This window comes from Hirundo rustica, chromosome 3, assembly GCF_015227805.2.
Source record: "Hirundo rustica isolate bHirRus1 chromosome 3, bHirRus1.pri.v3, whole genome shotgun sequence".
Lineage (NCBI taxonomy): Eukaryota > Metazoa > Chordata > Aves > Passeriformes > Hirundinidae > Hirundo > Hirundo rustica.
In genome coordinates, this window is record NC_053452.1 from 27410454 (window position 1) to 27436495 (window position 26042).

The window sequence follows — 26042 nt, forward strand, 5'->3', positions numbered from 1 at the left end:
AGTTTTATATTTGCTGTTCTGCATTGATTTCAGTGCAAATTTCTCAAAGACTTAGGATTTACTCTTGCTCTATTAAACTGACGGTTTTCTGATGGATCTAGGGTTGCTGTGAACTGCTAAATAGGAGTCATAGAACATGGATGTATGTTTTTTTGTGACACAACAAGATTTGTCATACTCTATCAGAAAGAACATGTCAAATTCAGTAGTGACCATTCCTCATGCTGCAGAAATGTGCAAGTCTCTTCCAAATGCTGTCCATTCATGCTGTACTTAATGTGAAGACTTTTTCAGAACCTGCAGTAGTCAGTGCATTGTCTGACATGTGATACAGAATAATCTTATTTAACATACATAATTATGATCTGTGGATCAGAAGATTCCCTTGTCTGAACTGGTTTAGATTTTTAATATAATTTATATATTATCTTAATATATATAATATATAATTAATATATTATATTAATTTTTATATTTTATTTTCTGGTGTTTACAATTTCAAAACTGAGCTGCAGCACTGGGTATAATGCAGCAAATTCACATGTTATTTCACTGGAAACAGTGCTCTCATGTGTGGAGAGGTGAGGATCTTTTTACTATTTAATGAAAGTAAATCTTGTTTCATTTCTATTTTTCCATGCGTTTTCAGATAATTCTGTGTAGTATTTAATTTCTTCTTCAGTTGCATTCCTTTTTAAAGTTAACTAGTTGTTAGTTCATTTTGAGCTTTTTTTGGCAGCTCATAGTACTGGAATAATGTGAATGGATGTTGAATGGGATGTTGAATACCAAAAATAAAAGGGAGGGAAGTAGGAAGGGAGGAAATATTTTCAGTTGCCTGCTAAACCCCTTTCTCATTATGTTTACTATTATTTTTATTTGTAATTTGCTTGTATCATTTTCATTGCATTCAGTTTAGGTGAGTGGAGTAAAGCAAAATGATTTTGCTAATCCTTGCCATGGTGTAGATGAGAATGAAAGGCAAATGACTCATCTAATTTGCACGGTGACACAAGATTAAGAACAGGTTACTTTAGTATAACAACATTTCTTTATTTTTGACTTTGTGTTAGCATAGGGGATTCTTACATATGCTATAGTAAAGTATTGCCTTTTCTTTCATAGATGGGTGTGTGTGCACATATTATAAAACCCTGACTCATACTGATTTGAATTTTCATGAGAGTAATATTAATGATTCTTCCTTTCTGTTTAGGAAATACACAGCTCAGAAAAAAGAATGAATTTAAGCCAAGTAATGTACTTTAAACTATATTGTATTGTCATAGTGTGCCCCTAAATTTAATGTTGACTTCATTATTTTTACCTTTTTAAATTTTTTATTTAACTTTTTACAGTACTAATTTAACCAAACATGCAAGTAAGAAGAAAAAATGATAGTATGTAGTCAAAGTGCATGGCTAGATCAATAACAATTTGTTGGAATATTACAGAAACTGTTCAGTGGTGTACCTTCCATTAGTGCTAAATGCAATCATATGTTAAGGCAGGTACAAGTTCCTGGATGTTGTTTAGAATTTTTTAATACATAAGTGTAGAAAATTATTTCATTTTTCTGGCACTAATTCATTTTTTGTCATTAATGGTATGATATTACATCTTTGATATTTAGGATTACATAATATGATTTTTTTTTTTTACTAAATAACTTTGTAAGACTAATTCCTTGAGGACTTTGAAAAGAACCACTCATTTTTATGTCTTCTAGAAACCAATTTTGTTGAGTCAAGACACTGTTTTCTGTGATTCCCAAAACTGGCAGTCTATTGCAGTACCTCTATGTTCCAACAAGTGATAGTAAGACCTCTGAAAATATTTTGGGATTCTTGAGTTACCCAGGATTTGTAGTTTGAAAATACTCTCCTCAAGATGGGACTGTTCCACAAAAAATCACACTCAAGACCCTGTGTTTTGAGAATGCCACTACATGAATTACATTTTTAAACTGCTGCTTATAGAAAGTGCAGAAATCCATAATCCTTACTTAATGCACCTTGTCAAGAACACCTCTTGGTGCCAGAACTTCTCAGGTTTGTTTTACACTTCTTCTCCCATATTACATATAAATAGATATTTTTAAACTGTAGGAATTTTCCCAGTGATGCAATAAATTATATATGTTTTGCATAGTTAGAGCTGTCCACACTAGTTTTATTATATCTATTTGTTGAATTTTTGTTTTGCAAAGTCCTCACCTATTAGTAATTCTGGAAAAATATGAAGAAAACATGCTAGGAGAATTCCTGGGAATTTGCTCTTTTTGGCTGATTGCAATGTACTGAGTCATGTTTGTGATTATATCAGGTAACTCAGTTTTATGTGCATTTTTCAAAAGTACAGTGTAATCTGTTACTACTGTTATTCTTATCTTTATGAATGGTATCAGTAAAAGCAAGGCAAAAATGATGTATTAAGAAGTTAGAAGTCTGCTTAATGTATATAGCTGTATGAAGGGTAGAAAATAACGATGTTATAACACGTGTTCAGGTTGAGTAATGATACTTCATGATTTTAGCGTGGGGAAATAAATATTCTGGGTCTAGCTTTTTTTGAACTTGGGGAAAACTCAGATTTGTATATAGATTTAAGTTTACAGCCAGGCTTTCTTCATTACAGCAAACATTAATTTGACCATCAAACTAGAATACAAACAGCTGCTTTTCTATTGTTACTTGCACTGAGAATTTTCTTTCACGATAATAATGACATATGTAAAGTAAAGCCTAAGGAACTTATATGCACAATCATTTATTAAAATTCAGTTTTGCTCATGCATATTTTAGAAGATATTTCCTATCTTAGAATCTAATTGACTGCACACTGAAGTTCTTTGAAGAAATATAATTTGAGTATCAGTGAGATCATTCACTTTGCAATGGAAAGGACCAAAAGGAATCCCAAGAATGCTTACGCTTGACAAATCCTCTTTATTTTAGTGTGAACTATGAGGTTCCATTTTAATAGATGAAATGTTCTTGTCACTTAACAATAAGACTTAGAGTTTCTACTTTAAAAGACAGTACATAGATGAGGTCAACCATTGTAAAGTCAAATATTTGCAAGCAATGCAACAGTGTTCTCTAAATAACAGTCCAAATTTGTAAATTCTTAGGCAGATCTATATAAAGTTAATAATGAATGTTTCTTGTAATCTTTAAAATTGTTCTTCTCAAGTCCCTGAGTGACTGCTGAAATGATAGTGGCCTTTGAGAAGATATTAGCAAAATGTTTTCTCTTAATTACTGTATTCATACACAATTAGCTAGTCAAACCTTCTATGGCAGCCGTCCAGTTTAATTGATTATGCTTCCGCATAATAATCCAAATTATGTTACACACTTGAAAATATTTTGCTTGTAATTTTAAAAATATTTGCAAAACTCTAAATTTTACATTTGTACGTGATAACTCTTGAGAACTGAATATTCAAATCCAACTTTTATTTAGTTTCTCTTGAATTTTCTGATAGTGATGATTGAAAAATTTAACTTAGAGTATTTTTAGATATCCAAGGGGTCAGCTCATGGGAAAGCTGGCCTTCTCTGCGCAGCAGATACAACTTTCCAATCCACAGATATGCCAAAAATACAAGAAATTTGTGTTATTTAGAGTGCTAAAGGAAAGGGCTGTGCTAGAGTTTCTGAAAGGAATGAGGAGCTATTTCAAACCCACCTATCTGAAAGACTTACAAACTATGCAATACACAGAGGGAATTTTTTCCTAGGCTCTAGTACTAGCCATACACATTGCCAGGACTTTAGAAACAGACTGTTGTCAAGTATCCAGGGAGCAATACTAGCATTTCCATGTGTTTCAATCTCTCACACTCCTAATACATCAGCTTTGAAGATATAATCAGGAATTGCAATCTATTCTCCTTCTTGTGTCACTGTATTCTTCTTTTCTCTTCTTTTCTGCATTTTGAGTCAGCCAGGACCACCTTTGTGAGTGATCAGTTGATACTGAAGGCATGACCTATAAGCACCCATATCCATTCCATTTAGTTTCTCCTCTAAAACCTTCCCCTTTGCTCTCCCTTTCCTCTTCTCTCGCCCCACTTTAATTCAAGGGACACGGCCGAAATCATGCTGAACCACTGAGATGCACAGTGGGGCTTTTCTGGGCTGTGCTCCTCATCATCTGTACCAAATCCAGTGCTCTCTGAGGAGGTGAGGAATCAGAATTCAAAGTAGATCTCTGCTAGTCAGCTTGTGCAGCAGCAGAGCGGATGTTCACTTATGGACATCTGCACCCTGGACGCATGCACTGTATTTTTTTCTAAATGTTAAACCATCCAGCATGGTATCCAGAAACTCTACTGCATTTAGTGCGGCAGACCTAGAATTGTTCATTTGGAAGGTTTTCAGACCTGTCTGCTGGCATCTGTCACCATGTGTGCAGTACTGCCTGGGGTCAGCTTGACGGGGAATGTGCACCTCTGCACTGCCACGCAAGGAGGAGGTGCTGATTGCTCACCGGCAACTCTCCAGGTACAATTTGAAGTCGTTCCTGGTCTGCCGGGTTTGGTTGCAGTTCTGTGTCTGAGAGCAGCCTAGCAGATAGGAAATGTGCTATCTTACATATCCTTCAACTGAGCAGGAGGTTTTGTGGGGCTTGAATATGCTGTCTGTAGAGGTGGGAGCGGGAAACCGCCTCTAGCCTGGAGCAGCTCTCCATGAGAATATATGTAGAGACAACTCATTTTGAAAAGGCCTGGTTGCTGGAAACAGGTTTTTGGTTTGTTTTTTTTTTTTTTTTCTCTTTAAAGATTAAATAATTTTTAATTGCCTAAAAAATCTAGAGTTAATTACTAAGTAACTATAATTTTTTTAACAAATAGTCTCTCTGATGTGTAGCAGAAATAAGCAAGATACAGAAGTCCGCTTCTTTTATTATTTCTTCCAGTTCCATGGGTGCCGTGGTGGGGGGAATGTTTACCATACAGATCTTCTGATACACAGTTTTGGGGTGTGATACATTTTTATTGGGGACAGTCAAGGAGAGGAGCTACATCTCCCCTTGTTTCATAAGCATGAATGGGGGATGCAAGCATGCTACTGCAATTGTAACGCTAGCTGTACTGAAGCAAGGACAGAAGAAAACCCAGGTGTTTTGGAAATTGTACAGTAAAACCTGGTCTTGATAGAGTGCTACTCTACTCTGTGATATTTATTTATGGCTAGAGAAGATACATACTATTCTTGAATCTAAATTGTCTGTTTTCTGCTTTATCACTGACTCCTTAGAAGTCAGTAAAGTTATGCAAAGGTTAAATCAAGTTGAGATTACAGCTGGAATTTTCACACTGCAAAATTATAGATACAAAATTAATACTAGGTTATGAAAACAAAATAAAACAAAACATGTCAAAACCAACATTAAACCTTAATACATGTTTGAGTTGTAAGTGTTTATTATATATACATGCATATATATGAACTGTTAGATACTAGGAAATCACTCAGCATCAGTTTGCTTTGTTTTGTGGTTTGTGCAGATTAACAAGATAACAAATGTCAGCTTTAGTCGTGGTGCCTTGTATGTGGTTTCATGATATGACCATCTGTCTAATGCAGGAGACATTACCTGCAATTCTCTTAAAATGATGCAGTACCTACCATATAAACTGAGGTTGTTTGCTTTTTAAAGGAACAGCATGATAGCACTTGGCAGTATGCTCTCGTTTACTAGCTAATAGGTCAGACAAGCTAAGATGGTTCTTCTGTCCAAACAGAAGGGTTGAATGTGTTGCTTCTCTCTTATTTCTAAAGTGTGTAATCTATTTCTACAGACCATCTGCTTGGTTGCTGTAATATTTCTCCTCTTTATTCTGCCTAATGAAACTAAGGTGTACAACAAAACCTAGGGGATAATTGGAATGATGCCTTTAAGCCACATTTGTATACTTTTCCTATTTTCCTGTTCTGTCAGTTTGGCAATAGATACATAGATAAGTTTGTTTCATATTTAATCTTTCTTTTCTGAAGTAAGGTTTTGTTTCCCTAAGAAGCAGCATTGCAGCAATATTAATGTTCCCATACGTTCCCAAAATTTGGGGCCAGTAGTAGCATTTTATTAGATTGGTTAGTTTCAACAGTGATAGCTGAATTTTTTGAAAAAAAAAAAAATCTGATACTGCAGTGTGATATTGCTGGTTTGCTGTGACTAAATACTTGCTTTAGTCTTGTTTTGAATGAAAGTATTGCAGCATTTTATGTAGAGGCTACAGTAATGTTCTTCTGGATATGATTGTTTGAAATTCCTATAGTAAAGAGATCAATTCAGTGGAAAAGATAGTTTATTCTACAGTATTTATTTAATGAAGAAGAAAAAAAAAAAAGAAAACCCAAGCTGAACCATTGGAATTGTTATTAAGTAAGAAGAACACATTTGTAATTGGCATGGGTTCCCAGAATGCACATCTCAGAACATTGTTAGAAAAAGAATAGTGTAAAAACATTCTGGAACTTAAGTCAGATGGCAAATCTGTAAATAGACATGCAATGCTCATTCAGGTGCTGTGACTCAGAGGTGAAGTGAACAGACCCGGCAGTGCCACGGTCAGGGCTGTAACGCTTTGGAGCCATTCTTGTGGAAAGCGAAGCCGGAGAGGACAGAAGGTGAGCAGTGATTGCATTGGTCATGTCAGGCTGGTCCTGGGCATTTTGGTACTGACAGGCCTGTCGGAGCAATGACTGCCCCCGAGGAGGTTTCAATTCCGCTAGATGCTTTGGAAGTTAATTTGGAGGTATAGTTGTTGAAAGAGAAGCTAGTAATAATTGTGCAAACCATTGCTGCGTATAAGGATTCTGGGATGGAAGAGAAATGCAGGCATACATGGTGGGGTTTAAATTTATTTATTTATTTAATTAATTATTTTAGTAGTAGTAGTAGTATTGTTTTCAAAATCCCAGCTTCCCAAATGTGCTTCTAGGTGAAAAGTAGAAAGCATTCGAAAAACCATTATCCCAGTGAAACGTTTTCATTGCTAACCATTTTACTCGAGTCAGCGCAGCCTTGACTCTGTCAAAGCTGCCACCTTTGTTTTGTTTGCTGCATTATTCTTGTTTGGAAAGCAGGGAAAAAGAGTGCAGTTAGGCACAGAGTTTCTGGTGGAGGATATCAGAAGAGTGTCACTGGAAGTCTACATGTCTCAAACAGTTATCAGCTTTTTCGTCTTACTAAAGGCTCCTGTGCTCTATTCAAAATTTTCTTAGCTTCTTTGTATGCAAAACCAAGAAATTGAAAGATGAATACAATTACTGGGGGGGGTTAAAAAAATTTTAAATGGTTTCTGAGAGATTGAAATGGGCACAGCTAAATGGGAAATTACAAAACCATCTAGACAATGGAGAATATTTTGCTTATGTCTTGTTACTTTCATTCAGAGTTTTCAAGTTCTGGAATAATAATTCTTGTTGTTTAGGGTGCCAAACACGGTAATCTCGATTGAATATTTTCAAATATCCGTTTGGTCCAAATGTTTTCACAGTAACATTCATGTATAATGTTACTGAAAACAGGAAACCTTCTGCTTTTCTGTAAGTGTTTTGACTTCATTGTCCAATTAAGTCTGAAACTGAAGGGAAAAAAGAAAAGGTAAGACATATGTCATACCTCTTGCGATCCTTTTTGCTGTGTGAATCATTATTTTCTTTTTAGGGAAAATAATAAAATAAGGACGATTCTATTCAAACTTGGTTTAGCAACTCTTTTGGGTAGAATCTTCTGACCTGTGCACTTCAGATTTAACTTTAGAGTGGATCTGTCTTCCTTACCAAATGGGTTGTAATTTTCTGAACCAACCTTTCCACTTGAGGCTAATCCTTTTAGGAAGAGGTAATTTTCCTGTTTATCTTAATTGACATGTTCCCTAAATTTCAACCTCTGCATTAACTTGACCTTAATTATGTGGCCTCATTGATAAAATGGAGGTTACACAGGCAAGCTCCATGCATGATTAGTTTTTTTATTGTGTTTGTAACAATTAAAAATCTGAACCCTCTTCCTAATCTTTACCTTCAATAATTTCTAAAAATGAGTGTAAAGAATATTTGATGCTTTTTGGTCTTTTTTAGGTTCTTAAAAAATAAGTATTATATCTGAGATATATACTTTGATGTAAAGCTGTGTATTCTCATGTTTCTCTTTTCATAAGAAATGTGTGCCTTGATTTTGTAAATGCCATAATTTAATCTTGATAGGCTTCTGCTGCTTAATTTTTCATTTTTTCAAATTAATTCTATTCCAATCAAACATGCATTATATACAGTAATAGATTATTGCAAGCGGAACATCTTTTAGTAATGTCAGATAGACTGGATTAATCTTAACATTTGAACCATTGATTCATAACTTTTAATCATTATTTATCTGAATAAAATTTTACTAAATACGTCTAATTTAAGCTGTAGTTGGTACTGACTTTAACTTAGAGCAAACAGTAACTGCCTAAAATTCATGCATTAGAAATTCGTTCTCACAGTCACAGAAGGCTGAGCAGTCTTGCAAGTAGGAGAGGACTTCATGCTCCAGGTGTTTTTGTCCTGTTCAATTGAGTTGTGAGAAAGAGACTACAGTACTTTGGGAAAATCTAGCACGGCTGTTATTATCAGTAACATTTACAGCTGGTTTGTAGTAAAATGCAAGATGCTGTAGTCTGTGAATAAATATCTTTCTGACTGCATAGGATAATAATTGCTCTGCCAGCACTTTCTTTGGCACCTACTTATCTCAGCTGAAATGATTGATAAAAATATTTTTCTACTGATGTTGAACACTTCTAAATTATATAATGATTTTTGTATTATTTCACATTTACTCTGAAGAAAGTTCATGCCAAATTGAGTTTTGCTGCTGTCAGTATCTTTATTAATCAGAATAGGAAAAGTATGGTGTGTTTCCCACCCTTTTGCGCAAGATCGATTTTTACAGCAAGACTTCCTCTTTCTTGGAGCGACATGGAGAGTTATGTACGAGGATATCAAGTCACTGACTTCAAACAGAAGACAAATTCACTAAAGTGAAAATGATTGTGATAGTTCTCTAATTTCCCCCACAGTGTATGTAAAACTGACTTTTAAAGTGTTTAGTGGATAATGGATCATGTAAGGTCAGTACTAGCCATAGCTGTTATGGCTATTATTTTCTCCTTTCATGGGAGGGTGCTCGGCAAAATGAGATTGTCACGCTCTTTTTTTTTTTTGAGAGGACAGCGACAGACAGTTAAAAGCCTCTTCATGTAAGGATGTTATTTCATAAAGACACCAGCACTGGATTATCCTCTTCACTTTAAACTTCTGCCAGCTTGTACAAAGAGATAAAACAAAATAGCCCCAATCCCAGGGGTGGAGAAGTGCTGGCCAGATCTGCCCATGTCCACAGCTTTCATTTTGATTAGTCACATGTGAGGAAAATTCACTTAGGCTGAGAGGTAAATTTAATACCGGTTATGCCCATGCTGTTCATATCACAACCATTTTCACATGATGCCACTTAATTCCCTAAGAAGCAGAAAGGTAAATCGGTGGCTGGCCAGCTAAGGTGTCATAATGCATTAGGACCAGGGCTCGCTGCAGGGGATAATGGTTCTGATTGCTGTTGACTCATGTCTCCACCAACTGCCTCATGTAAAATAAGTGACATTTAAAAGGCATCAAGATGTGAGAAGAGGTGAAAAAAAAAAAAGGAAGAAGGAAAAGCAGAGTACTAAACTTGCCACTTGAACATAAAGTCCCTTTTTCACCCTAAGTGGTATAAAAATGATAACTCAACATGCCATAGGTGACCTGTGCTGTGCTTTGAACTTCCTGTCTTATGTTTTTAGAGAAAATCTGTAAAATTGCTTCTGGGAACTGCTCCAACATGTTATCATTTATTTCCCATTTAATTTTTTTTTACTGTTTTTTTTTTTGCCCTTGGATATCAGTCTATTCATCTTTTAAAAAGCTTAAGGCTGAATCAAGTTAGGGAATGGTATACAACAAGAGGCAGCCTAGTCTCTGAAGGCCCATTTAAGTCTATTTTTATAAAAAGAATCAAATTCCAGTTTACAGTAAGCATATGCTTCAGTTGACATCTGTTTCTAAGACTTGGATGCTTTGTTTGCATAACAGGCACCAATAAATGGCCTTGTTTTAAGTCTGCTCACTCAGTTGTATTTGGGTTGTTCAGCTGGGGATTTGAGTTGCAGCTGATCCCCTACCACTCATAGCAGATACGAAAGGGAAAAAAAATTCTGAGAAACACAGTCTTATTTATTAATGCAGATTTCAGCATTCTCAATAAAACAGTTTCTTTTTGCTAGGTGACTACTTAATACTTGTGTGCCCAGGTAGAGAAGTGTTTGAAAGTATCAAGTATTAAAGATAATAAAAAGTTTGTTTATTTTTTTAATGTTATATTTAATAACATTTGTATGGTTCTCAACTGACAAAGCCTGGTGCATGTAATGCTGGGAATTAAGTGGATGATATGCGTAAGAAATGCATTTGTTATGGCAACATATATTATAGTGATTTTTGAAAATCACTTTTGTTTTCTCTAGGTGTCCATGCCCTACTGATGACACAGTCTAAAATATTTTGTAAGCAAAATTTAATTATATCTGCTTTCTTGGGAAAGCAAATTCTTGACTTCTCAAGGGAAAATTCAGAAGTGTATGTGTTGCTTCTCTACCTTGCAGAATATAAACCTTTCTCTTTGAAGTGATGCATTCTGTGGCAATTATATGATATTTCTCTCATATGTATAACAGTTTAAACACATTTCTGTGAAACCTAGGTAATGCCTATAAAGAGTATAAAAATGTATCAGTAGTATCACAACTCTATAATTACCTTGCTTAATAACTACTGTAGTTTTTTTAAAGCAATAATATCAGCACTGCGTCCTTGTTAGTATTTTGAACTTCCCCCCCTAAATTATTGTAAAGTGCTCTCTAGTAGTGTACAGAATGTGTAACATATTTCAAGTGGATTTACTTATCAACTTTTTCTAGTGGTACCAACAGCAGTAGTGTGAAATATATCTACTCCATTTACTCTTATCCATTGCACCTACTTTCTTTTTCCCTTTAATTTTTATATATGGTAAAAATTTCATTGAAGAGAGATTTTAGATGACAGGACTGTAATTTTAAAACCAATAGAAGAGGTGTAAGCAATTTGAGCTTAGCTGAAGCATAATCTTAGGTTGTCAAGAAGAAACCCATTCTCCCTATGCTAATCAATCAGTATATCAACCAACCAATCATCTCCTCAGCTTAGCATATATCCTAAGGTTTGATATATCTATTAACTGCCCATCATGCAGCTGGTCTCCAGTTGATGAGATTCCCCCTATCTTGGCATTTGGAGGCAGACAACTGAGCTATCAGAGCCTCAGATAAATACTAAAGTGGAGATTTCAATCCTGTTCCTGATAGCAAAAGACAATCCAGGAATATAAAACATATTTTTAGAAAAGAGCACATAGAGAATTACATTTTCAACAGTTTTTTATATGTGAAAATTGCATATATTTCATGATCCCTTCTTCCTCCACCCCCTCCCTTCCCAGAAGTAGCAGGAAATTGCTCTTATATTGTACTCAATACGTATATATACTCAAACTCTTAACAGTAAAAGAGAGCAACAAGAAAGTGCTAAAATTCGTTTTTAACTACTAATTATTATAATGGTGTTATACAACTCCTTTAAAAAAAAAACGGTTTTCCTCATTATTGCTGCATTATTGCTCTATTGGTGAAGAGCTGTATGAAAACAGTGTGACACAACCTAGTTAAACCTTAGGGGAAAAGTTTGAATTTCAGAAGATTATACACCTACCTCTCTATTTGTGAAGTCTGAGCTCAAAACTCATTAAGTGAAAACATAAACTAGGTGTTGAAGAGTCTGCCTGCTAATATGGAAGTTTGGCTTGAGATTTAACATAGTGTTTCAAGGTGCAAGAAATGTTATAGAAATTGATGATTTGGTGTGTTGTCTTTGCCATTAGTAAAAAACTGCCTCAAAAAAATAAAATCGCCTAGATTGCATTTTGTAAGAGCTTTCTACTCCCTAAGGAGAATCCTAGGGTCACCCAAGGGCCTGTGGTCACCATGGAATGTAATGTAGGACACAAGGGACAGGTCGCCAACTCAAATTGCACCATCAAAAGGTGGGGCCCAATTTCTGTGCTGGCATATGACTGAGCAATTCATGAAGTCAGAGGATGTGTGCCCACTTAATTAAAATTTGATCAAGTCTCTTCCCTGACCTACCAACAGTAAACATAAGCATATTGTTATGAGGTTAGCTTATAGGCTTTTTCATGCTTTCATTTAATTAATTGAGTGTAATGATTTGCTTTGCTTTTGTTCCTTTGTTTCTGAGACTCAAACTAGTGGATGTTCTGAAATACATTCTCTCAACACTGAAAAATGGCCCAAGTACCAAAGCTACATATCTTAGTCAAAGCAAATTGTTCTTGACACAAGAGCACTTCAGAGCGTAGAGAAGTTTTTATACAGCTTCACAGTGTTTTTCAGCAGAATTCTTGTAGCACCTATCTGCATTTTTATGCCTTGTAAAATAAAAATGTGGTCATTTAGGTCATGGTTTATTACAGTAACATGGAAATATGAAAGTAATCAGGGAAAGTATTTCAGGCTACTTTGAAGACTAAATTCTACTGTTATCACTTTAGTATCCTCCTTTACCATAACCCACTGAAACACTGATTTCCTGACAAGGTTACCCTTGGATTTGACTTTACAAAATGATCCAAAGCATTAACAAATATTAATATAATAAAGGCTCCTTTGTTTCTCAGAAAGACCATGCGTATTTCAAATCCAAGGCTGGTTCATTCCCTGGGACACACAGGCATAATACCAGCTGAAGATCTGGCCCATTGTATCACATGGTCATGAAAAGTGCTGGACCAACAGCTGTGGTTCTTGAAACCCGTTCAGGCAATACCAGCTTTGAACACTGGTAGTGTAAGTTCTCTTGTGTTTCCCTGTGAATCTAAGTCCAACCTCACCTGGAAGAACCTCGACAATCCTGAAATATTTGGCCTTTCAGAAAAAAAATTTGAATATTTTCCTTTGATTCCTTTAACTCTTATTGTCTAAATTCATATGGAATGTGGATCCATAAGTAGATGAGAAGTCTGGTTTATCTTTGTGCAGCATTCTCACTTAGAGAACTCATTACAAATCTTCCATGTGAGAGATGAAAAAATGGTTAATGATGTAGGGAGATTTTGGACACCTGCTGCAAGATGGTTGTCAGTAGTGTAGACTTTTGAAAATTGCACACTTAGCACCAGTTGAAATTACCCCAGGAGAAAGAATCAAGGCCTCTTCAGTACAGGGACCTAACAAATTTGTCTAAGAATATGAAGGATGCATGGTCACCGTTTGCCAGTACGTGAAATTCAGAATACTAAGATACACTGTTTTGTTAGACAAATGCTATCCAAAGCCTTGGAATTGAACCATGCATACAATTATTATTTCCAATTGTACCCAGTTTATATCTCCTGGCTGTACAGACACTTTTCTAATAGTTTGGTTAACTTTGTAGAACGGTTGAGTTTCATAAAGGAGAAAAATATGAGTCAGAAGCTGCTGGAACTGAAAAGGTGTTGTCTTTTTTTAGTTAGTTTGATGGGGAAAAAAAGAAACAACAAATCATAAACCAAACAGAAGAAATCCAAGCTCTAGACACTACTTCTGAACAAAACCAAAATCACCCAAATAAATTCCACTTTATTTATTTTGAGCATTACATAAGGGTGCACAGGGCAGTTGCACAAACTTCTGTGTTCTGTATCAGATTGAGGAAGATAAGCAATATTAGTAACCCATGTTAATCTACAGGTTTTTACCTTCTCTACCTATATTTCTAAACCCCCAAATGAGCAACCAAATGAACGCAAACCAACCACGAAACCCCACAGGGGGAAGAACAAAACCAAAGCCACAAAACCCCCAAACTAGTTTCCTCACTTCATCTATAGACAAAGTGAAACTATGATATTAGAATTGACAAAGTAGAGATACAAGGCTACAGCTGGGATATGGTTGATTGTATCTTTAAGCTATTGTGAATATTGGAAAAAGGCAGTTATTTAATTGAGCTATCCAACTATTTGCCTGGGCATGGTTCTTTAAAATCTTCCTTTCTCTATTTAGTTTCTTGTTTGTGAAACAAATAAATATGTATGCACTCCAGGTTTATTGTTACATATTTAAATAGTACAGTTCAAATATTGTTGAATATTCTTTTTCTACACTTCTCAGAATGAGTGCTCATTTAAATCAGATATTATGAAAACTGGATGACTAATCCTAAATTCAGGTGTACTACCACTCAGGCTAGGCAGATTGCTAGTTGATCATGCTAAGATGCTCCCTTATCCATTATTGGATCTGAAAAAAAGGAGGATTAAGAATTATCTGACTTCTCAGTTAATGTGCAAATCATCTAAAAGCTCAGCTTAGAAAGGTCTTAGAAAGCCGAACAGCGCTAAAATAATAATAATGTCTTAAGAATTTTTAATAATATAAATGTACCATATCACATTTTTAGAGTGAAAATAGAGTTTTATGGTTTCTATCTCAGATGGTCTTTTATCTCTCTCTTCCTGTTTTTATAATGATGCATGAATGTCCTAGAACTCTACTTCTAATTAAAACTTTTTCATTGCAATTAGAAGTTGTCACTTGGGACAAACATTGTTGGAATTTAATAACAATTATAATACTTACAGGCAATAGTATAAAATAATTTGATAGATATCTTTGGAAATGAGCATTAATCTATTTACTTTTAACAAAGCATAAGGCAGGGAAGGAAAAGTTTATCCTGGGAAATATCTTTGTATAATGGATCTATGATCTTTGCAGGGGTTTTGTCTGTAATACATATTTCTAGTATCTTTCTCTGCTCTTGGTTATGGTGAAAAAACCCCTTCATTCAAAAGATTGAAACACTATTTTTCTGCATTTTCAATGGACAGGAGAGTCTGTGAACCAGAAGGTATCTCTTAATGTTCCCTCTTTGCATTTTTAGGCTAGTTCTGCTGTTTGCTATAGTAATATTTGTTTTAGCATTTCTATCACTCCAATATGTATACTTGCCTTTCAAAATCTGTGAAAAGTATTTAAAAATAAAAGAGAAAATGCTAGTATTTCAAAACCCTATTATAATGCATTTTCAAATATGTCAGACACATCTTTGTTAAAATTAAACCAAGGATTGGTTTTGAGCGAATAGCCCTATATCCTTACAGATGCTGTGGATGGATGCATCTAAGCTGCTTATTATATTGATGGGTTTTGCTGCTCTGCAGCAAATGAAAACAGGCAGCTGCTTCCTCCATCAAAGCAAAAAGCAGCCTGAGTTTTTATTAAACGAGTGTTCATTTCTTCTATTGCCAAAATTCTTACACAAAACAAAAGAGCAGTTTTAGCACATTATTGCTTAACTAGACATGAACAACTGACAGCAAGTGATAAGCCTGTCTGCTTTTCACAACTGGTAATCATTTTTGGAATAGATGTTTTAATATAGTTGAATATAAAATTTTGTAATTTACATCTACAATGGTACATAAATTTATAGATCCAGTTTTTTGCAGGAGAATGAAGGCTATAATCACAAAAGGTTTGTTCCAGTGTTGTTTAATTTTTAATAACTATTTGAAAACTAGGTACCCCCCCACTCCCCCACCCCCTCACAAATTCATTCATTTGAAAAAGATGTTAAAGACAATCGTACCAGCAGATTTGTACAGTTGGCCAGTTTCTGCTATGGAAGGGATATGCGTACGTTTACAGCTTTGACTTGTTACTGTATTTCCACATCAGTTCCTCCAAGCTTCTTAAGTTTGTGCTCTAAAAGACATTTGCAGATTGCAGACCATCATGTTTCCCTCCTAGTCATGAATAATAATGAGAGTGAAAGTGAGAGATACAGTGCTGAGGCCATTTTGCCTAGACTGAAGATCTCAGACAGTGCTTATACATATTTTTCAATGATCTGAATATCATGAATTCTGTTTTAGATTGGAAGAGAGACAAGAGTTTCTACAAAATATATGTGCATAGGGAAAAATGTTTCTCTTTATATTCTCTTCTATTTTTTTCTGGTGTTCTTGTACCTTTTCACACTCACTTATAGCATTCCTGCTGTGGAGAAGTTAAGCTAGCCATTCTCCCTGCCTCAAATTACTCCTCTTCACTGGACTTAAAGGGTGGTTTGCCATCTGCAAAAGCCAGGTGCAGTAAGGCACAGATATAAGATGCTACTGTAAAGGCTATTAAATAATTTTCTTTTTTCACACTGTGTGCATTTATTGCTGAAATTACTCACTTGTAAATACTGTTGGGGTAAATTTCAAAATGGAAAGCCTCAGATTAAAGAGCTGGACTTTCAGAATATGTTAGCTCTTAAAGATGCTGGCATTTGAGGTGGTCAAATGTCCAGAGGGACACAGTACTTGGTACCTGTCCTCCTTTTGCAAATCTGCTCTCAAATTCATTTTTGTAGTAAATAATTTTACAGTTCGAGGCATGCCATCTGCAATTAACTTGCAATGATGACCCTTTTTTTATCTGCTTCTGCTGTAGATAGGTGTAGGCTTAAAATTTGTGTACTAAAAGTAGAGTGAGAAGCAACAAGGATTTTCTTCAGTGAGTTTTTTCCTTGCTTGGCAATTTTCTCCATTTCTTCATTTTACTAAAGTGATCAGGTTTGTCTTTGGATTATTATGGAAGTTCTTTTCTATGGAATATTTTCATATCTCTATGCATGCATAAAAAAATGAATATTCGTGGTATTAGGGCCTTATTATGTGTGTTTACGTTTTTTTTATTGGGTGCACTTTAGGTGAGATCTTAGGTAGCAGGGATTACTGGTTATACTTTCATCTGTTTCACATTTTGTGTGCTGTGTGAATAAGGGAATGAAAGTAAAATCTTTACTTCCTGACTATACTGAGCAACATTTTTTAATGCTAAAATTATACTGAAAAGTGGCTTGAGGTATGGAGTCTGAAGAAAGTTTAGAGCTAGAAATATTTTTGAGAGCTCTCTATGCCAACTAATTACAGCAGTGCAACTATTTGCAGGTAACCTTTACTCAAGCGATTATTCAAATTAGAACACTCATGTTATGTGTTACTAACAATGTGTATTTGGCAGACCTACCCTATGCATCCACTTGGTATCCAGTCTTAACTGTGCTATTCATAATTTCATGTTTTAACTTTGACTTGAAAGTGAAGTTTTCTAGTCCACTGACAGAAGGGCTCATAATATTGGTTAGAGTTTAATTTTCAAATTCGCTCCTAAGTACTGTGCTGTTGAACCTTGATTTTGATCTGCTCTCTTACTTCTCCAGGACCCTCAGCAGATGTACTGTACTTCTTGCTGTTCATGGTGGTGGTAATCCACAGGAAAACTAACCAGGATAAAATTATCAAACTTACCTTCCCATGTGACTTGAATACAGCCACTTAGTCAGTAGAAAATAAAGTTTGATACTGTAAAATTAGGGTTGTGGCAATGCTACAGTGCTCTAAGAATGGAAGAACCTTATTTGAAAATCCTAGAATTCCTTATGTCCTATTCCTATAATAGCTTTTTCTGGTAAATACCTTAGTTTGGGGGATTTTCCATCTTCTCTACAGTCTTTTAGCAGAGGTGATAGGGAATAATATTGCCTGTCCGGACAGGCCATTAATTTAACACCTCTCCACCGTCTGTTGTAGTGCTAAAGATTTTTCTGCTCTCCATTAACTGTGTCTTGGTGTGGAAGGATAAAGAGTGCCTTACTTAGGGTAAGAAAACAGTTCATCATTGCTCAGTGCAGTTGTTGGTATGACTTTTGAGACGTTATTCATTACTTTGCCCAAAAATGCTTTTTTTTTCTCTCACTTTGATGACTCTTAAAGCAAATAAGGTGATTTCATGTAGTTAAGAATCAGGACAAACTAGAAAAAAGATCTTTTTGAATATATTCATATGGGGAAAATTACTGACTTTACAAATTTAAATTGTCTTTGCTTTTGAGCGTTAAGATAGGATTTGTACAAAATTTACTTGAGACTTACATGAATAGGAAGACACCTCATGGTTTAACAGTGCAAATAAAAGACAAAATTTGAATTCTGAGATGAGACGTCTGTACATGTGGCTGTGAGAAGTGCTAGAGAAATGTGAAAATACTTTCAATTTGGCTTAGCTTTGAAAGTAACTTCTTAATCTGCTAGCATGAGTTAAGCAGTTGTAGGACAGCTTTATACATCCTACTCAGAGCTCCCAGGGACAGCTCACCTGTCACCTCCAGTTGCCCCTGTGTTTTCTGTGTGTAGTGCTGGCAGACAGTAGAGCAGAGTTCCACTAATCTTGTACTATCCCATTTAAAGTAATCAGTAGCTACCGTGATTTCTTTGTACCTGTGGAGACATAATAGCTCCAATAGTCAGATGTCTTTCTTAAAAATACACATCTCAAAATTCTTTTCTGCTGACATGATGTTCTTTAAGAGAACTTCACATCAGATCTCAGTATTTGTTATCCAAAGGTTGACAGCATTCTTTAAAATATGTGGTAAAAAGCAAGAGGAGGAGAGAAACAATTTTTTTTTCTTTAAATACTGGATAATTTATTTCTGGTAGGCAGTTTTCTGTAGTATCAGAGTAGTCAGCATTTTTAGATTTGTTGCAGAAGAAGCATAGGCTTTGTGTAGCTTTGAACTAGTGCTCCAGCTGATCATTAAAACACAGCATCCTCAGAAGGCTGCCTACACATGGCTTAGTCCACCTGGCTTGAAGGTTGCTTTAAGAAAATGTTGTGCCATGACTAGTGCAGAAAGACCTGACACTTTCCAATAGCAAGCGTCATGAATGTGATAAAAGCAACTTAAGTTATGTTTCTTTCCAAGACTTTTTTAGTATTGTTCCTCTGTAGGAAGAGCTCAGGTACCTTTTTTTTTGTTACATCGTATCTCACGGTATAAGGATGACTTGGGTTATTTTTCTTGGCCTTCCCATTTTTTCATTCTGTGTCTAAGTAACTTAATTTGTTAAGTTACTCTGTCTCATATTTTGGTTCCTAACGTGCAAACTTGGGACAGTAGAAATTCATGGAATCTTCAAATCCTTGTGAGGTAAACTCCCTTGCTGTGGAGACATTTTATGATATGGTGACAAGTGCTGTAGAAATGCTTTTATTTTGTATGGCTGTGATGCATATGTAGCATTTCTCTATTCACCATTGTACAATTTCATGATAATATTTTTCTACTCCTTCTACTGTAATAACTATGATAAATCTTTCTTGAAGTAGACATCATCTTTCTTATGGCATTTGTAGTGAGAATCCTGCTCTGTCTCTGTCTTATGTCTTCAGACATGCCCATTCTTGAGGGTCTCCTTTGAACACCAGTGTAACCTAATATTTTCATATGTTTAAACAGAAAATCCAGTGCTTTCTGGCAATCATTCTCTGTTTTCAAGGTGTAGTTATCAGGGTGATAAAGAGTTTTAAAACTTCCAGTAAATATCACAAAATGTTTACTTTTTCAAAAAGAAACTCTTGGTTCGTCATACTGTGAGATTTTTCATCCCCTCTGTCTAAGACTCGTAGAATATTTATAGCCTTGAAAATACTTTTGAAAGTCCTCTGCCTATCCGTCTGTAAACAGTTTACTATCATGTAAGTTATTGTACATGTAAATAAGTAGCATCCAGTGTTGTGTATTTATAATCAAATTCAGAAATCAAAATGAGAATAATTTTATTTTAAATATGAAAGAATTATTTTAAGTGTGTTCATAGGAAACTTAATCCATATCCATATGTATGTGTTTGCAGGAAAAAAAAATTATGCTTTTCACAATGTAGTAGTAGTAGTTGTTAATTCATAGGAATTCTGCATTTCTGCACTACAGCTGTATGTTTTCTAACAGAAGCAGAACTATCTTTCTTATACGTGCAACTTCAAAATGTAGGTCATTGTGTTGGCAAATGTAGGTCAGGGTGAGGAGGAAGAAGACAGAATGCAAACTCCTCCACATGGATCTTTAAGCTTATCCCTGTTTTGAAGGTAAAGAGGCTTACCTACCTGTTCAGGCACGAGAAGCTTTTCCTTTTACTAAAATTAACACAGGTATTCTGGCTTCTGGCTTCTTGGCTTAGCTGGGAGCACAGTGTGCTTCCACACTTGAGACTTGTTCGTGAAAGACCTCCTGACTCCTGCTTCTTTAGCTTCCACGTGCTTATACCATTGCTGAGGTGATCCTTTCTTCCATGTGGGGGAAGGCAGCGGGAAGGAGAGCTGTGCGCGTTGCTGGCATCTGCCTAAAGAAGAGCATTGTCTTTGCAAACGCGCTTCACCCTTCTCTCAGCACAGAGCTATCGATACACCTGCAGTTCCAGCTGGTATCAACATTGTAATGGTAGCAGAGGAAGGGACGGTGACCCCTCAGAAAAGATTCAGCGATACCATTCAAAGTGCCCTCTCAATAATAACTGCAGAAAAGTGAGGGACATTTGAGGGAAGTGAAAACTCAGATGTTGAAGGATGTTTGCTACAATTGACTAGTATTTTTAAAATTCACTCAGGCTAGAAGTTTGCTATAGAAGGGTTTCAGTTCTTTATGTTTGTAGGTGTGAGGGTTTTTGTAAGGTGAGATATAAGTATTATAAGTGGTGTTAAATTAGCCATGTCTTCGGTAAATATTAAAAAAAACTTTTATTGCTTGAGTATACACCAGTCACTGCAAACTGAAACATTCTTTATGTTATACTCTAAAATATTTAAACAGTTATTATATTTATTGCAAAATCTGTCATTTTAGCGTATTTCAATGCTCAAAAGCATTGAAATGCTCAAAGGGAGATGAAAAACCCTCTACAATTCTTAGTGTATGTTTCACTAAAGAATGGGTAGTCTTGTCTGAATGTTTTATTTTAATCCTTAGTAAGTCTAAGCAAAATAGCACATTCAAAAACACCTGATCAGACTGAACTGTCACAAACAGGACAAATACAAGTATTGCATTAGTAGTTTTGTCATACATATGTATCATCAGTCTATTTTTTTTCCCCCTTAAATATCTTTGTGATATAAAAGTTATATGCAAAGTTTTGGAGAAATCTTGTCTTGGCTTTTGCTTGACCTGCATACAGTCAAGATATTTTAAATTTTTCATTATTTATCACTAGGAGTGAGGGTAGTTCAGGATACTTACTGGATGGATAGAAAAATTATATTGATGATGGTTTCAGTCAGGCTTTAAGTAATATAAAGGATCACAGTTTTTCTCCCAAACTTCTGGTTCTGTTATAAGTATGATGTTTTTAGCCTTGAGAACAAAAAACTGGTAAAAAATGGTCTAAAGGATACACATACATAGTAAGCTGCCTGGAATTCAACTTACTTGTCTAGAAATATCTAAATGATGCTCTATATGTCAAATGAGTTTGCTGGAACCATTGAAATGTCTGTAGTTCATAACATAAAATTTGTGTCTCAATTTTTTATGTCGTGCATTGTTGGAGGGGGAAAGTAGACTGGATTTTACCTGTGGACAAACACGTAAACATGGTTTTTCATTGCTAAGCAACCACAGATGAGAAACACATACAACCATAATTCAGCTGCATATGCCTTTGATTCTTTCTCCTTTAACTCTGGGACCCTTTGCAGACATAACTCGAGTTCCTGAGTATGAGTTTCCTGAGTTTCCCTCAGGCCCACTCAAGCAATGAAATCTGGTGCCTGCAGGAGAGCATGCAAGGCACATGGGATCTGTGCTGCCCTCTCCGTGGGCCACAGCACTTCAGTTGGACACTCCAGGCGGGTGGGAAACTGGTCTGCCAAAACAGCCAGTTTCATGAGAGACTGGTTTTGAAGGAATAAATTTACATGTAAGCCTCCAAGTAGTTGTCAATGTTGATGATGACCAGTGTCAATTTTATGATGGAAGCTAATAAATTCATGGATAATACAGATTAGATGAAGAAAGTGTGATTGCTCCTGGCTATTTGTATGAGAATGAGAGGAATTCAAATAAAAATGGCAGGGAAGCAAGTATAAAATGAGAGAGGAGGGGTTTCTTATATAAAAGGATGAAACTGTGCTGCTTTGTGGTGCAGCTCTGCAAAGTTGACCACACAACAACCAGAAAAATCCTTCAGTGCCTGTTAAGAAGAACTTACCCCTTGTATTTCCTCTTCTACTTCTTCTGAACTTCTTGAGCCACAACTACAAATCCCATTTATTTCCCTAGTCCTGGATTTATCTTTAGCATGTGCAGCTGGTTAGTCTCCCTTATAGTCAGACTGATGCCTGACCTGACAAAAACTAAAAGAAAAGGAGCTAAATAAAAAGAAACTGGAAAGAAACGGAGTGACTGTAGGATGGTGATGATGATGTAGCTAATGAAAAACAAGAGGGCTCCTGTCTCCCCTCTTGGAAACAGGTGACGAGGCAAAGTTGGCCTTGCATCTGTCCTGGAACAAACAGTTCATGTGAATGCCCAAGTGAATTAAATTTTACATAAATTTGAGTATTGCATGTGTATATGTAGATATATATGTGTATGTTTAAGTGTGTGTGCATGCATCTATAAATTTCTGATCATTACTTATGACAAAATCCATGAAATACTCAATGTCAATGTTTAAATCCTAGGTGTGGTTTGTTTTGGTTTGGTTTTTTTTTTTTTTTTTTGTTTTGTTTTGTTTTGTTTTGTTTTGTTTTGTTTTGTTTTTTAAATTCCATGTTATTATGGCAAATACAGGAAATAAAAACAGTGGGTAGAGGTCTGCAAATGGTAATATGCATTCAAATATTATTTCAGACCAGAAAAAAATCTGTTCTAAGACAGTGAATATCTTTATTTTATAGGTCTCTGGCCATCTGAAGAAGTGCTGGCTTACTACTGCCTGAAGCATAATGAAATATTCAGGTACAGAGTTGAACATAAAAAGATATTTTCCAATCTCTTCATTTTATTGTATCTGCATGGTAAGATTGCTATGATTTAAGTCTTCAGATTAAATTTAAAATGTTCAAGGTGAAAGCATGTTGCTCTTAACAAAGAATTCTCAGCTGCCTTTGGGTACTAATATTGCACAGCAAGCTTTCTGCTATATGTCAAAGACTTTTGATTTCCACTCAAGGCATTTTATTTCACTTTGATTTTTGGGAAACAAAAGTGAAGCTCCAGTCGATCAGTGCTGATTGTGAAGGTCAGGAAAAATAAGATATTCTTTAAACTGACATCTGTTGCAAAAGCAAGTAAAATATTATCTGATAAAATACATAAAAATCACTGCATACAGTAAGAGGAATTTGCACCTGTATTTAAGTGTTTTGAAACAGTTTTGAAACATCCTTCAGTTTTATTCAAAACTTGTAGAAGGCAGCTATCAAGGCTCCAATAGGAGCATCTAAATATAAAATCCATCCTGTACCCACTTTCTTTCCCCCTGAGTATACTGAGATTTGCTCTTGGAAATCCTTGAAGTTTCATTGTCTGGAGGATGAATAGGGTTCAAAAAAAGCTATTACAACTATGTATTTGGAGGCATAAATTGTGTTCTGTGTGAGGGTGTAAAGCAAATACCAAGTAAACCAGCTTGGAGTATACAAAAGCCCAGTCTGTGTAAATATGGTGTTGGGTAAAATCAGGAAGACCAAACTCTAAGTCTCTGCCCCTTGCACCAAATGAGCAATTTGCTTAGACTCCTATCTGTAATCAAAGACCTGGTACCAAAGTGTGCCCTGGTCCATAAAGCCTCATCCCTGCTCCATCCCCCAGCTGAACAAAGTGTGGCCCATTAGGGGAGGCAGCTCGTACAGCTGATCTGGCAGCTGCTGCTCCTTCCTCTCGGGTTGGTTGTGTGCTTCTGCTGCTGTAGCGATGTCCCTGTAGCACTTTGCTGTCTGCCATGCTCATATGCTCTGCTTCTTCTCCAGGCCTTCTCACAGCAAACCTTCCTGTGCTGCTCACTCAGAGGGTATTTTCCTAGTTTGGATAATCAGAGACAACGACCAGTCAAACTTCCAGAATAAATCGGCAGTTTCACATCCTGATTTCTCAGGATTACGCGCTTCTGACAGTACTCTCAGACTAGGGTTTCTTGTGTTAATTCTCATTTATAAATGTCACTATGTATTGCCTGAGAGAGAGATACAACTTTTAAAACTCGATAGTAAGGGAACTTTGCACCGAAATAAATTTCATATGCATAAATATTTATGTGTGTATGTGTGTATGTGTATGCTTATATACTACGTACATACAAATTTGGTTAAAAATGCACTAAAAGCCTAACACTGGATACTTTCTGTGTTTATTTCAGCAAGTATGATTCTTATAAAGGAGTAAGTGCCTTGAAAGCCTTATATATAACCATATGTATATAGTTTTAATATTTAATACACTTGGTTTAGAAAAACTAAAACTTTTTTGAGGAAAAACCTATAATCATTCTGTTTAAAAATCCGAATTGCAAATTTCCCATGTTTGTTTTATATTCTTAGTGGGTTTATGTAGAGCTTGTTCCTCCAAACCATGTCTTTTCTTTGTCTCATTTGATTGAATAGGACAACTAGACTTTTTTCAAATAAAGTTTTTGGTGTCTAAGAAAAATAAATCTAACCTATCCAGACAGTGAGCATTATTATACAGTCATACAGCCTAGTCCACTCGCCTCAGTGAACAAAATATCAGCATCTGTATACTGATACTGATATGGCATCTGAGATGCTCTTCCTAAATATCAGTGTTGAGTGAGTAGGCAGGTGACCCTTTCAGATAAAAATAGACTTTCAGATGTTAATGTTTCAGGGGAGAAGAAAAAGTGCACCAAAAACCAACCAAACAAAACAAAACAAAACAAAACAAAAAAAAACCAAAAAAAAAAAAAAACCAAGAACAACAAACAAACAAAAAAACATCCAAACAAACAAAACAACAACAACAACAAAAAAAACCCAAACCAAACTCAACCAACCAGTTTAACTAAAATTCCATTTTCTGCCTGTGAGAAGCGTCTCAGTGGGAATGCTCCTGCCAGCTGTAACAGTTGCCGCAGATTTTACTATAAAGCAGCGTGTTCCTAAACTGCTCTGCCTTGCCCCAGACACTGCTTCACACACAGTTTCGGTGCAGGGTCAGCATCCCTTCCTCCTCCCCTCCTGGGGCAGGCCATGGCTCTGGAGGACATTCTTTATGGCTCCCCCTGCAAGCTCCCATCCGGCACACTCTCTGCGCCAAATTATATTTCACATGCACATCTTAATAACAGCACAGTATGGTCTAAGTTAAAAGCAGCCTTTTAGACCATGTATTCAGCCCTTTGATCGGGCTCAGTTTAGGCTCTTGACACTAACTTCGTTTAGTTTTCTGAGGCTTAACCGTTTGCTGTTCCCATCGTTGTTCATAACAGCATTGTTTGTAGGTCACTTGCAGTTTTAAGTGCTAATTGAAGGATCGGATTTCTTCGTGTGTAATTATTTTGTGGTATACAGCTTGCTTTAAAACTTCCCTCTTTTTAATATAAAAAGGCTTTTAGGCATAACTGTATGGAGAGATATATAAATAATATTAATTTCCCCATTTACTTCTCTAGCTGTTTTTGCAAGAATGAATGTGGATTAACATTGTTATCCTTTCCTAACAATTATCTTTCGCTACTCTAGCTAGTTTAGTTCTAAAAGACAGAGCCATTGACAAGGGAAAAAAGGGAACCTTCTCAGATTTTTCAGCTCAGCGGTGGTAATGTTGCACTGAACACTAATGAGGGAACCCCCACTGATTTGCCTGCTTTGTGACTTTTCTATTTCATAATTATTTTTAAAACGCAAAACGACATGAGGTAGCCTAGTCATGTCTCTACAACTTCCTGGTAGCTCAGCTCTTACTGCAGATGGCAATTTGTTCTTGTAACATATATGTCTCTCTGACCATTTTCATCTAATTTGTATGGGTTCTACCATTTCCTTTCTCTCT

The 26042-nt window shown here is 35.8% G+C and overlaps 1 protein-coding gene across 2 annotated transcripts in view; it reads left to right on the plus strand.

The window, feature by feature from the left end:
* Positions 1 to 26042, plus strand: part of CAMKMT (calmodulin-lysine N-methyltransferase) — a 211991-nt gene that overhangs the window by 146187 nt on the left and 39762 nt on the right. For both annotated transcript variants that reach the window (XM_040060640.1, XM_040060641.2), the window contains exon 4: positions 22931 to 22991. In XM_040060640.1, coding sequence (XP_039916574.1) covers positions 22931 to 22991 — 61 coding nt within the window. The remainder of the gene's footprint in view (positions 1 to 22930; positions 22992 to 26042) is intronic.